The sequence below is a fragment of the Bactrocera neohumeralis genome, chromosome 2 (genome assembly GCF_024586455.1).
Source record: "Bactrocera neohumeralis isolate Rockhampton chromosome 2, APGP_CSIRO_Bneo_wtdbg2-racon-allhic-juicebox.fasta_v2, whole genome shotgun sequence".
Lineage (NCBI taxonomy): Eukaryota > Metazoa > Arthropoda > Insecta > Diptera > Tephritidae > Bactrocera > Bactrocera neohumeralis.
Window position 1 is genome coordinate 22,233,068 of NC_065919.1, and position 15,020 is coordinate 22,248,087.

A 15,020-nucleotide genomic window follows, 5' to 3' on the forward strand; every position below is an offset into this window, starting at 1 on the left:
GCCTACTCAGTCCAAAGTAGCACCTGTTGGCAAGAGTTATTTTGCGTTGGATTTCCAGGCTGACATTGTTGTTAGTGCTAATATTGGTTCCAAGTTAGACTAAATTATCTGCGACTTCGAAGTTGTGATAGTCAACAATGACGTGGGAGCCAAATCGCGAGTGTGACGACTGTTTGTTTGATGGCAGGTGATATTTCGTCTTGCGCTCGTTCACTACCAGACCCATTACCGGAACCTGCTGATGGGTTTTTGAGAAATACTGCTGAGTTGACAATCCACCTAAAAATCAAGGAACATCCCGTGTTCGTTAAGACGGCCCCCTGGGAACATATTTGTTTTACAATTTCATTACCAAATAAAAAATATATTTTTTACTTTGTTTTTATTAGTTTTATTTTACAGTTTTATCAAAATGTATAATATATGCGAAATATTACAGTTTTGTTCGTATCTAACGGGAATGTGTGCTATATTTAACTGCTTAGAAAACATCGTCATAAAATATACACTCCAACGATATTATTTATTCTTCGAACTTCGTAACTCGTAAAGGATGTGGGTGTAAGTTCAACACAAAGCAGAGGTAACAATTTAAAAAACAATTTACTACTTATTTAATAAGTAATAACAATAATAATATACGATTTGGAAATAACATACATAGGTATGTATAACAAAAACGCCGAATATCAGTGGAAGTATTTCTCCTATTTTTGTATCGTTTTCAGTGGCACCATCTGTTCGGGGTCTTCTGGGTAGTTACTAGCTCTTCTGGGTTTACGACCCGCGCATTGTGTGAACCATGTGTCACCCTTGCCAAAGTTCTCGCCATCTTCTAATGACTCAGGCATAGGTTGGTTCATTGTCTCCGGCAGGAACATAACCCAAAAACCAGAGATGAGTGAAATAATACCGAAGAAAACGGCAGGAATTTTCGGATCAAATGAATCGAGCAGCGTGATGAGTGGCGTAAGCGCACCGGAGAAACGCGCGCACATCGAACCCAGACCCATTGCCGAATTACGTACAACAGTTGGGAACAGCTCGGCCGAGTAGTTGTAGATCACAGCAAAAGAACCGGCAATAAACAGTTTACCCATCATAACGATACCCGTCGACGTGTTGCTACCTTGTGCAATAAATGCCGTTATAATGCAACACAGACCACCAGCAATCATAAGCGTGCTGGTAATGGGACGGCGGCCCAAACGGTCTAGTACCACCATAATTGTAAAATAGCTGGGAAACTCTACGAGACCCATAATGAAGAGTATGAGGAATGGATTGCCATACAATTTGCCAGCGCTGAGTGAAAGTCCGTAATAGACGATTGAGTTGGCAAACCAACAAAGGCAAACATTAAGTGTCTTCATACGTAGATTGGGTGTGCTGAAAAGACCACCCAAGCCGGCGGAGGGCTTCTCTTCCGCTGCTGTCTGTTGCTTGGATTTTTGTACATAGTAATTTTTATCCACCGGTATGCCAGAGCCGTTAATGCGTAAACCTCTGATGACAATATCAACCGCCTCCTCGGCACGTCCCTGCATCCATAACCAACGTGGCGATTCGTCTAACCACCACCAATGGCCGATGAAGAGCAGACCGTGTAGACCATAAATTATTTGCAGCAGCTGACGATCCTTGATGAGTGCACCCCAACCGGCTACCAACATGATGCCACCGGCGAAGACAGTCTGTGAATGTAAATTTTTAGGAATGTGTTAGTCCATACGCAGCATGAACACTATATTATGATACGCACCTGGAATGTAATGCCGCAAACAGTACGTTTGCTGGCGCCCACCAGTTCCATGGTGAGTACGAAGCCACATATGTATGAGCCCGCCGAGCCGAATAGGCCCAAGAAGAAACGCGCTGCCATAAATGAAAAATATTCCGGTATGAAAGCCACTGCAACACCAATGACCAACTGCAATAGCGCCGACCAACAAAATACCGTTTTACGTCCAACTTTATCGGCTAGTCCACCCAAAGTAACAGCACCGGTGAATACACCCAACATTAGAACAGTTTGTGCCACAGAACCGAGCCATCGGCGATCGCATACTAAATTCCAATCGATAGCGCGCGTATCCTGATAATAAGTACGATCATATACATACGAGGTACATGCGACCGTATTATTTTGCGCATCGTACATATGACAGTTATCCAACTCGCCAGTAGGTTTCAATGGTATCGCGGCGAGTATGTCCGAGGAGTTCCAAGGTGTGTAAGAGTAACTGCTATTATCGACGCCCTCGATGAAGCAACGATGTTCCGGCACTGCGGCTATGGTGACTAGCGAGAGCATATGTAGACCAGCTGTTAGGCCAGAGAGCACTTGCAGAAAGAATTGTATAGCCTGATAGCGTCCAAACTCGCCTGGAAATTAAAAAAGTTGATAGTGGATAAATTTTATACTATTTGGAAAGGCTAATTAAAATGTATATATTTGTATATATATATGTATATGTACAGAACAATTAGGTTATTCTACCCCCAGAAATTTATAGAACCGATGTGTTTACAATAGTTGGAAAAGTCAGCATCCATCGTGGAACCTGTCCAAATGGGTTGACGTGGTCGACGTTGCATGGGCCTGAAATATGATTGTCTGTAGTACTCGGATCCTACACAAAAAAATTCATCAAGCTACTCGGCTATCTCCGGATCGAAAAGTTCAAAACCAGATCGATCATGTTGTGATATACGAATGATATGTCGCCAGTGTCCTTGACGTGAGTACGCTCCATCGACTCGGGCCACTATATTGTTTACAGCCTAGATATGCACCCGCCTCTGTGCAGCAAAAAACGCACGCCAACGAACACAATGAAGGTTCGAGGTCGAGAAGCTACAAATAACAACCGACAGCTAAACTATTTTTTACTCGAACACTCCTCAGCAACTCAGTATAAAGGAACTGTGGGTCAGCATTTCAAGCTTCTTAAGTACAGCTGAAAACGAAATCATTGCTTTGCGGAAAGTTCGAAAGACCAGCTGGTAGGATGAGGAGTGTCGTGTCGAATTAGAGAGAAAGCAGATGGCCTACATCGCAATGTTGCGATCGACCACAATACGAACGGATAGATACCGGGAGTTTAAGAGGGAAATGAGATGCATATGCAGACAAAAAAGAAAGAGGCCTTAATGCGGGAGTACAAAGAACTTGAAAAGCTGGCCGACAAAGGTAATGCTCGAAAAGATACGGCGATAACGGATGATTTCAAGAAGTTATGGAGCGAACACTACTCCAGCCTGCTGAACGGCAGTGAAAGTGTAACATCTGAGATGGTATGGTGAAACCCGATGCCCCACTCTGATGAGTCGGCCTTAGGAATGTTCAAGATAAAGGTTTTGCGTAAGATTTATTGTCCTTTGCTCATTGGCAACGGCGAATACCGCAGTTGGCGGAACAATGAGCTGAATGAGTTATGCGGAAACATTGACATAGCTCAGAATATCAAGAGGCAGCGGCTACGCCGGCTAGTTTATGTTGTCCGGATGGAAGAGAACACTTCAGCGTTGAAAGTTTTCGATTCAGTATCCGCCGATGGAAGCAGAAAAAGAGTAAGATCTCCACTGCGTTTGAGAAATCAGGTGGAGAAGGTCAGGGCTGCACTTGGTATCTCGAATTGGCGTCAAAATGGCGAAAAGAAGAAATGAATAATAAATGATAAAAAAAAATTTTCAAAACATTGGAAAGATTTCTTCTTAGTTACATTTATAGACAATTTTGGAAGCTTGGTATGGAAAAGTGGATTATTTGTTAGTTCTCAAAATATGCTGACAAACTGAGAGCAAGTATCAGTGTCAAATTAGACTATATCCGCTAGCATCTGGATAAAATCGCTCTTTTTACAAGTACTTGATCCGATTCGATCGTTCAGTTTGTATTGTGGCTTTATGGTAAAGTGGTCCGATATCGGTGGTTCCGACAAATAAACAGCTTCTTGGGGAGAGTGGAACATGAGCAAAATTTCAGACCGATATCTCAAAACTGAGGGACTAGTTCGCGTATACATAGACAGGCAGACGGATGATGCACATCGCTAAATCGACTCAGCTTGACATGCTGGTCATTTATAAAGGGTGTCTCAAAATTAGCGCAAGATTAGAAATAAATACAAAATAACGCAAGATTTAAAATTGCCACCATTTGTGGCAGAAAACCGATCGACAGCTGACAGCTCCGGCTTAGTAAAAATGGACAACATTTCTTCATTAATGAACAATATTTCAAAAATAATGAAAGTTTAACGGCCACAGCTCAAAAATTTCATACAAAATAGTGCTCTAACTTCGTTAACTATGAAAATTAATTGAAATGGCCTTAATTTTGGAACACCCTGTATACTGTATATATTTGATAGGGTCGCCGGTCCTTACTTCTGGTTGTTACAACCGTCATGGCAAACTAAATATACTGTGTTCTGGTTATGAGAAAAACGTTGAGTCAATGCCATTTATTTGAAAATTGCCGAACTTTGTTAGAAATGTATTGCATGCTTTTAGGCGCTATTGTGAAAATTTAGTTAAGTTGTTACTATATTAATTGGAAACACAGTGGAGTCTGTCTTAATTAATTTTTACTGTAAAATCTGCGAGTTCCCACCGAAGAAAAACAAAAAAAATATGAAAATCGAAAGAAATTTCAGTTACGAAAATTATTACAATTTAACATTGTCTATTTAAAGTTTGCGCGTAGTCAGCATTACAAATCATGCTAGCTAGACAATACTTTCCAAAGTTGCGAATGGACCGCAATGTACCTTTTGAATCCACTTTTTAATTCATAATTACTAATTATACATTACTAATGCGCGCTTCATCTACACTAATGCTTTTATTTAACTCTCGTTTCTAGTTATATAATTTGTTATGCTAAGATCTGTATAGTTATTCAGTCGTAGTGATTGTCACCCATAATGTATAATTAATGATAATTACATATGCACGCTTATGTGGGAAGCTCTCCTTCAAAATCTTTAAATCTCTTATTTATGCATTACTTTCCTCTCTAGGTCTCTGTCTCTAGGTCTGAGCGAATATTAAATTGTGATGAATTCAAGTAACTCATATTCACCGCTTAGCTTAACTAACTGTTTACTATTGTAATGCAAAAAAGAATATATTTATATATAAATAGTTAGGTATTCTGTCTAACCAGTTACTGATTTTCCATTCACTTAAGTATACCGCTAATGCGGTTAACTTGAAATTTGCATTGGAAAAAATTATTATTTGTGGTTACGGTTAGTTTGCACTGAAGTGAGCTAAAGTTTGCTAAACTTTTTTCATTTTATTTCAATAATTCAGTAATTATATGATATTAAATATGTGTGTACACTCATGTATGATTATATATTGATAACAAATCTGAATTATATATTTTTTTTCTTATTGAGAATGCGAAAAATAATCATTATACGATTTAACGAGTCTCTATGTATCATACCCAACGATTCTCCTATTTGAAAAGCTGTCAAACTGTCATGTTATTTTTGTTCAGTGTCGTTTGGCATTTTATCATGGAAAAACTTATGCCAGAACAACGTTTATAAATCATTCAACTTTATTAAGAAAATTCACGTTCTGTAAAGAATGTGTTTCGCGCACTTTGCTCAACTTATGGTCAACGTAATCGGCCTACTGAGCGTAGTATTCGCCACCATCAACCATCTTGAGATCCAGCATTCATTATTGGATAATATTCGACCGATTAGACCACGTTCAGCACACAGTGAAGAAAATATAGCAGCCGTAGCTGAGAGTGTACACGAAGACCGTGGAGAGTCGATTCGGCGCCGTACGCAGCAACTCGGACTAAGCTATGGAACGACTTGGCGCATTTTACGTCGAGATCTCATATTGAAAGTGTACAAGCAAGATCGCTTCGCTCCAAGAGGAGGAAAGGTTCCAAGAAGATCCGACTTTTTCGAGCCAAATTTTGTTCAGCGATGAGGCTCATTTCTGGATCGGTAGGTATGTAAATATTCGAAATTGCCGCAATTGGAAGAGCAACCTAAAGAGATTCAAGACCTCATTCAGAAAAAAAAACGGTTTGGTATTGTTATAATTTTACGTTTTGGGCTGATCGATTGGCAACCAAGATCGCGTGATATCACACTGTTACACTTTTTCCCGTAGGAATATGTAAAGGCTATGCTCATAATCACGCTTCAATCACGCGAGTCAACGAAAATTGGACTCAACGGATGGACCATCTGAAACGTAGCCGCGGCCAACTTGTGAAAGAGATAATAAAAAATAAATGCCAAAGAATGTTCTTTCGAATGCTAATAAACAGTCCCCATTAAATTTGAAGTTTCTGTGTTTTTCTTTAAAAAATTAGGGAACCTTTAAATGGATCACCCTGTACATCTTATATCTATCATATACTATTATGAGGTTAGCGAGTATGAAAAATTTTTATTAAAATATTTGTGCAATATTTGTTCTGGTTCGCTGGCACTTAGCCTATTGTTTGTAATTAAAAAGTGAAGAAGTAATTATTATTTTTCAGTCAGCCTTCATTTGCTATATCTTTGAAGCGTTGCGTATCCAACAAGCGACTGGTATAAGTCCAATAAACTGCCATAATCAGTACAAAGTGGTTATGCCACTTTAAAGCGGTACTCTGCATACACTCTCATTGCTTTCACTTGCAATTTTTTTTACAAGAGAGCGGTGCTCTAGTTCAACAAGCAGAAAAGTGGCGTATGGCAGACGACTGTACCTGCCGTTATGCTTTTATAGTACATATTTCTATATCTTTATGAGAAATGTGTTTATCAAATGCAAACAATTATAATGTTGAGCACTTAATAGCTGAACTAAATTTTTATTTGCTTTTCAAATCGATTTGTGATTTTATTGTATTTATGGGAGTGTAAACGAGCTAAATTTCTAATTAATTCGCACAAGTCATACAAGGAATCCATGATGTGTTGATTGAATTCAATTTCGATAAGAAATCAGTATGCAAACAAACGATTAATTCTTATAAAAGCCCTCACATAAACTTGAATGTTCATTATACTATAGGAGATTCTAAGTCTACTATTTAATAGGTCGGCTATTTTTACTTTGAGGCGATACCAAATAGGTTTATATGATTCTGTTAATGGCATATCTTTATGATTATTTGGTATGAAATGATATACAAGTATATATTTATACCGCGATGTTGGAGAGGCAAATTTCAGCGCCCTATTTTGTCAAAACATGATAGTCGGTTTGGGTCTCTAATTAAAAATGTCGAATCCTCATTTTAAATGAAGTTAAATCCTTGATAAGATGCTTCTGAATCTTCATCTACTATTTGTGTTCAGCCCTTGAAGTTATTTTAAAGTTAGACGGCTTTTGTCTGGAAAGTCACTTGTATAAGCGACGATCCTATACCGTATACGTTAAGAATTCACGTTATAAAGGAAGATATGTAAGAAGGTAACACTTGCAACTTCTTGTCAGTGTAAACGCTATCTATTTTAAAAAACTTGTAACTTCATCCGATCTCTCTCTTAGATGCTAGCTTCAGTGCAAAAATTAGAATTTTCACTATAAGTGAGAGATTGTGAGAAATTCAGTAAGCCCCAACGGAATTACTAATTCTTCTAAGATCAGTTCGGTCACTGGTGTCTTACTCTTGAGATTTTATTTCTGAAGTACTTTATTATATAATAACTTCCTGACTATTAAAATATCTAAATGAAGTATAAGAGGCTTTCAATGGATTGTCTTATTAGCTTATTCGTTTCAAATGTTGATGCAAGCGAACTTACAAAGAGTCCATCCACCGAAAACACTTCTTATCAGCCATTCGTTTGGTTTAGTTTGAAAAACTCAAGTTAGTAAACAGGTCTCTTTTTTGGAGGTAAGGGTGTACGCTGAGGAAGGTTTTAGGCGCTCCATCGCCGGAATAAGGTAATTAACGCTGTTACTTTGATTGCACTCCAGTGCGATCGTTGTTCTTATTTGGACGATTATCATTCTGATGGTGAGATGACGAGTGTTATGACGCCATCTTACATTCTCTTTGTTTTCTTTCCTGTTCGTGCGCAAAACGTCACACGAATCTTAAACAGTAAACCTCTCTACCTCCGGTAGACAATAGAGATGCAGATCCCTCTCTGGATGAATAAAAATTCCACATTATAAAACTCTTATTATTCGCATCTTATTATATGGCGCATAAACATGGACGATTACAACCCGAGATGAGAAAGTAGTTGAAGCATTTGAGAGAATTTGAGAGAGCAGTTCTTCGTAAGATCTTTAGGGCCGTCCACGTGAGCCATGAGTATCAAAGAAGATGCAATCACGAACTATGTGGGATATACGCCGACATGGATATAGTTAAGCGCATAAAAAATCACCAAAAGCGCTGGCCAGGTCTCTGTCGTTCGAATGGAAGATGATGCTCCAGCGAAAATTTCCATCGACCTAAAACCCATAGGTGGGCAAGAGAAGTAAAAGCCAAGGAAGGAAGGACGAAGTGCATAGCGACTTGTCTGCACTTGGAATGTACCATTAGCTTGAACGCGCAAATGGTAGAGGCAACGGACGAAACTTCGTGTTCTCGGCCCAGAGCGATCCACGGTTGTTGCGCCAATGAAGAAGAAGTACGCCAATATTTGGAGGCAATAACATTGTAACTCTCTTTTCAAGGGTAACAGCAAAATTCACACTCGAACGAATATTTGTCAATGATTGTATTATCGATTATTGGGATTATAGCTTTATCAATTTTATTATCAAATTTTTATACCCTGAATAGGATCTATTAAGTTTGTCACGAAGTTTGTAACACCCAGAAGGAAGCGTCGGAGACCCTATAAAGTATATAAGTACATAGCTGAGTCGATTTGTCGGAACTGCCGATATCGGAACACTATAACATATAGCTTCCATACAAACTGAACGATCGGAATCAAGTTCTGTATGGGAAGCTTTCACATTTGACAATTTATCTTCACAAAAGTTGGCACAGGTTATTTTTTTTAACAATCTTTTTTAATTTCACACTAATATTACTATATTTTATATTTTACTGCAATATTGGAAAAAAAATTTATCTCTGAAACGACTAGTCCCACAGAGAAGCTCATCACCACTATCTCTTTTATTATTTTATGCAAATAATTCATGATACTGAAAGTACACAGCATTCTCTAGCAATATAATCAGTTATGCCCTTGTGCATAATTCTATTTGCCGTTACTCGTGTAAATTGAGTAAATGACCTCGAAATTAAATTATAAAAATTTAATTACGACTTTCAACAAATTCGATTGTAACTCTTATAACGTACAACCATGCCATAAGTGTTTACATATGTATAGTATATCTCATATGTATGCTCATACGTATATGTTTATATTATATATTATATGAATACAATACCTAGACACAGCTTTGGCAAAAACGCTGGTTTATTAAGCTTGGCATACTTAGTAGTAGCGAAATCTCTAACTTCAAGGTATTAACTACTATTCGGACTGCAATGTTTTGTTAACAGACTGATAATACATATGCATATACATATATGTACATACGTATACAAGGCCTGTCGAAAAAGAAACAGGACTGTTAAAAAAACAACAAAAAATTAATATTTTTCAAAAGTTATATTTTTTTATTCAAAGTAGTTTACTTGTGCTTCGATACAGCGTTTAGCCCGGTCAATTAGCATTTCAAATGAGTGTTTAAGGTCATTTTTCGGAATGCTCTTGAAAATATCGGTCGTCGCCTTTTGGATAGCTGAAATGTCCTGAAACCAGTGTCCTTTCATGGGCAAATGAGTTTTCCAAATAGGTAAAAATCACAGGGTGCCAGATCAGGTGAGTAGGGTGAGTGATTAATGGTTAATATGGAGTTTTTTGTCAAAAAATCAGTGACAAGCGTCGACCGATGACACGGCGCATTATCGTACAACAGGCGCCAGGACCCTGCCTCACGGTATTGTGGTCGAGCACGACGAATGCGTGACAAAAGACGCTTCATAACACCAAGGTAAAACACAGCATTAATCGTTTGGCCTGGTGGGACGAACTCTCGGTGTACAATACCCTCGGAATCGTAAAAACAAATCAGCATTGTCTTTATTTTTGACTTCTTTTTTGATTTTGGCCGACTTCTGATCGTCACAGAGGTCCTCACGACCTTCTTGGAATCGCTTAAACCACTCATGCACATTACTACGGGATAGGCACTGATCACGATAAACTTTTTTCATCATTTGAAATATTTCAGTAAACGTTTTCCCAAGTTTAAAACAAAATTTAATATTTGCTCTTTGTTCAAAATGCATTTTACGACCGATGACCAAAAGCTGCTGTCACTTTTTGATCGATAACATCGATTGTAGTTATCCAATTGTCTTAAAATTTTTACGAAATGTCAACAAGAGATCAAACTTTTTATTTCATAAAACCACCAATAGGTGGTGCCACAAGAAACAGTTATATTTAAAAAGTTCTGTTTCTTTTGCGACAGACCTTGTATATTAGGATGGGTAAATAAAAAAATATTTTTTCGCTTGGTGCTTTGAAAAATTGGTTAAGAGACACCTATACGAAAGTCTCAAACAATTTGAGCTCATAATTATAATGGGAAGTACCAAGCAAAAAAATATATTTTTTTTTTGAACTGCTCTGAGTATAAGAAAAAATGTGTAAATTTAAAGCAAATAATATACTAAACTAAAACTAAATAACGAGTTCAACACCAATATCGTAGTACCATCACAATCATTGAGCTTAAGCTTGGCTGCTAAGCCGTGTTTGAGGGGTTACATGGGCTCACGGATTTCAAAAAATTTTTATTTTTTATTGCGTTATTAAATTCTACAACACCTCTACAATATTTTGCTTAATTGATCCGATAAATAGTTTCGGAGATACAGTCTTGAGAACTTGTGCGCTCGAGTTTAGCTAGGCTAAGTGCGCCGTCTTTAAACGCGTTTTTCTCAAAACTTTATTTTTGAAGTCGGTTGGCAAGATTTTTCGAGAACAACTCAACCGATCTTCATGAAATTTTGAACAGGCCTTTGAGATACTATTCTTAATTCTTGGACAACGATTTTCTTTTTCGGTAATAACTGTTTAAAATAATATTACGAGATTTTTACCGAAATTTTAATTTTTTTGTAAAAATGTCTCCGGAAAATCCAATTTTCAGTTTCTTTTCATTCGTTCAAGTTCTAAGTTAAGGTTTTAAATAAAATACGTATTTTTTTCACTTAAGATGATCTTGTAAGGAGTTATCATCGCATCTTTTTTCCGAGAGCTCATCGGAAATAGCGTCGCAATGGCCGAGTTTAAAATATTTTTTTCAAAAATTTCAGAATTTTTTTGTTAGTAGTGTAAGTTTATAACTATAAAAAGTTCTAAACGAAATTCCATTTTTTATATGAGAAGAAATTTTGAAAAAACGCTTTTTTATCCGACGAAACCCCATGTCTAATTAGTATTTGGGTCAAGTAGAAATCCAGAGTTCTTCATGCTTGGCTGTTCGGTATTTTATTAGTGGATGAGGTTTGCCACCTTTGCTGACTCATTTTTTTACACTTCTCTCTACTGTCTTTATCCAATATTTGCCGCCTATGGCTGATATTATTTACTCTTTCGATATCAACGGGCGGCATAATAACTAATACTTTGCAGCGTCGGTTGATATAGTTCAGATAACAATTATTACTCGTGTTACATAAATTCTAGGCAATATTTTTATGGATATATCATATAATTTAACATCTACAGCCAAGATCCATATTGGAGTCGCATAAAATGCTACTACTTTGCGATAAGAGGAGATCGGCAGGAAAGCACGTCTCTATTTGTTAACAATGACATTGACAACGCGTTATAGATCTAATATGCTTTGCGTCAGGTGCTCCTTAAATTTGAGTCTCATATTACATTGAGATACTTCAATTGTTTCGTATATATTTATTTGTAAGTATGTTACTTACAAAGAAATGGTTCTACATTCCAAAACGGAGACCTCTTTAATGCATAAAACTCATAAGCAGTAACTACGATTATTTAAGGGACCGATTATCGATCAAATGACCCGAAAGGAAAGGGTTCGTTAAAGTCATAGATCTCTCATGCTGAAAAGATTTTGGTACTGCCTTTAGTAAATAGAATCACAACTCCGAAGTTGAAGCAGCTTAGAGTAAAATTCAAGAAAATTTAGACATCAAAAGTTCTATCGAATATAACTAGCCACCGCATGTCTAATATTTGCTTAGATATTGAAGAATTCTCAATAGTTGCGGTATAGTAATACATCATCACACACGCCGAACCCATGGAGACCGGCTTTTAACCGACTAAAATTTGGTACCTCGCCAAAACGTCACTGTTCATACAACAGTTGAGTCTACGTAACACTAACGGCTCGGGAATTTCATTCCGAGACTGTCAAGTCGGCAGCATACCTCGAAACTGTTTCGGTAATGTTTTTCATGGACTGCAACAACAATCAGCCATAAAAATCGAATTTTGAAATCCACAATTTAATTTTTCAATACATAAATGTACATATGTATATATGTACATTAGAGTGATTTAAAAAAAAAAAATTTTTTTCGTTTGGTACTCAGAAAAATAGGTTCCTAGATACCTCTAAGAAAGCCTCTCCAAACATGAGTTTTTAATTGTAACGAAGATAACTGTGTTGTGACATATTAAACGCAATTTATTTACACTTATTATGGTAATATTTCAAAATGGCAATTTGTATGTCAACATATTAATAAACAATAATTTTTCAATTATTGAGACCACAGCAATTCAGTCCACATACCATATTTGTGGCTGTCTTCACTTTTCAATTGTCTGTCGAATGAAAAGAAGCTCAATGGCTAAAGACTAAAACAAAAGCAACCGTAGAATTTAGCAATAGTGGCAGTGCAATGCCGTTATTTGACGTCGATTGTCTGTCACTGATGACTGTGGTAATTGAGTGCGTAAATTAAACAAGCTTGCTTACAGACACACATTCTTGAATGCAGATAAATACGTAGGCATATGAAAAAAATATTCGATACACTTACAACGCCCATAAATTGGGCCAATCATTGTAAATTAGATGACCATTTCAGAACAATTAAAACAAGTGACAGAAGCCACATGCACTAATTAACTCTTACATACATACAAACATTATTTGTGGTGTGGAACACAAGACCGATCGCTGAATGTTGACATACTTACATACCTACATAAGTATACTATATACATATGTGTTCGAAAAATACCATGTGATCCAATTTGACCAACTCATTCAAGAAAATACTCAGAAACGGATTCGAAAACATTTCTTTTTCCTAGGCTAGAACACTCGCATTTGACAGTTGCTCCGTCAATATATGCCAGCTAAGCCAAATCCGCTTGACCTGAAGAACTTACTGTTAGCTGCCCGAGATGGTTTGGTATTGGATTTTAAAATTATGTTGGCAAAAATACAGTTCCAAAATAAATCTTGAAAAGTCTAGTTCTGGGAGCGGATGTCGTGGAAAACTCTGTCGGACCATAACCGGTTGCTGTGTGCCTTGTACACAAATAGACTTTTTACGAGTCTGCAGCTGACAGAACTATTACTGCAAAGAAATGGCTAAGTTTTTCTAACTGGAACTGCAATGTCTAGTAGGATTGGACAAGTATCGAAGAAAATGAAAAACGACAAGGTGTTAGGAAGAGGACAGTTGGATGAAAAAATAATAGGCGATAAGAATTTCGTGAATATATCTTGTCAAATGGATGGAAAGTTTTCCATACAAGAACTTGTTCATTGTTCAGTTTTCTACGGATGCAGCTATATGTTATGTAAAACATATTGGCAGTTCCGACAACTGACAGCAGATTCTTGAAGAGAAAACACCTGTATTGGTGGAATTTCAAAACAATGTCTTGAAAACAGTAGCTGTTGCACCGAAGAAGATGTTCAATGAAAAAGACAAGTTAGGCTTACTCCAATACCGACTGAATCTGGTCAAAGCGACGATGAAGTACAGCGGCGCAACGGTTCAACTTAACTTCTTGGCTCCTGGTTACAAAACTCGTCCCAGAGCCAGTACTTCGAGAAGTTCTAGCTCGACTCCCACAAGCGATGCACAGCGGATTAACGATTTGTGGACAGCACGTTCGCTTTGAAATGTCGTCACCCCTACAATCACAATAAACCACAAAAAATATTCTTATCATATTTGGTTCAGGTCTTAAAAGGAAAAAAGATGTCCGAAGAGTTTGACGAATCGTTGGCAAGTGCGAGAAGATCTTGGTATTCTCATGGTAAAAAAGAAATAAATAACAGCGAAAGAAGTGTGTACTTAAACTCTGGGATAAACCAAATGCCCTTGCTATAAACTCGCTTAAAAAGAAAAGATTTACCAGCTTCCTAAAAAGAAATAAGGCTCGACCACGATCTTGAACTTATTTAATTTTAAATCCTGACAAATATATAGTAATATGTCATATACATTTTTACCAATTGTCCGTTTACCAAACTCGAATCGAACAAACAACTGCCACAACCAAATAAATCGTTATGAAACATATAATAGCACAATAGAACAGTTAAGCCACTTTAATTAGGCATAAATATATATGTACTCTGTTGTATGGTGTTAAACTGAAAAAATTGTAGTTACACTTATATGTACATAAGTACATCTTTTGGAAGAGAAAGCTCTGCTCATACATATCAAACATAGCAAGCAGCGATGTGGCGAATCGAAGGCGGCTTTTGCGTGTTCAAAACGAACCGCCTTGACTTTAGTGACATTTTTAATTGAATATTAGCAAATTAAGCAATTCAATTGTACTTATTAATTAATTTGACTCAAAGCTCTATTCGCATGTGTATACAAGTATTATATACATACATATGCCTGAGCTTTCATGTACATATATAATATCTATGTATATTTTCTAACTTTAACATCAATGAGTCTATGATTCACATATGAGCGCGTGCCAACGTTCACACAAATTCATGAATGAAGCCGT

General features: G+C 37.1%; 1 protein-coding gene across 3 annotated transcripts in view; it reads right to left on the minus strand.

Annotated features, from left to right (window-relative positions):
• Window positions 1-365: 365 nt before the first annotated feature.
• The window catches only part of LOC126750749 (organic cation transporter protein), a 34,874-nt gene continuing 20,219 nt past the window's right edge, over window positions 366-15,020 (minus strand). For all 3 annotated transcript variants that reach the window (XM_050460465.1, XM_050460463.1, XM_050460464.1), the window contains exons 3-4: window positions 1,763-2,385; window positions 366-1,694 (exon numbers count right to left, since the gene is read on the minus strand). In XM_050460465.1, the coding sequence (XP_050316422.1) occupies window positions 708-1,694; window positions 1,763-2,385 (1,610 nt within the window). In that variant the 3' untranslated portion in view covers window positions 366-707. The remainder of the gene's footprint in view (window positions 1,695-1,762; window positions 2,386-15,020) is intronic.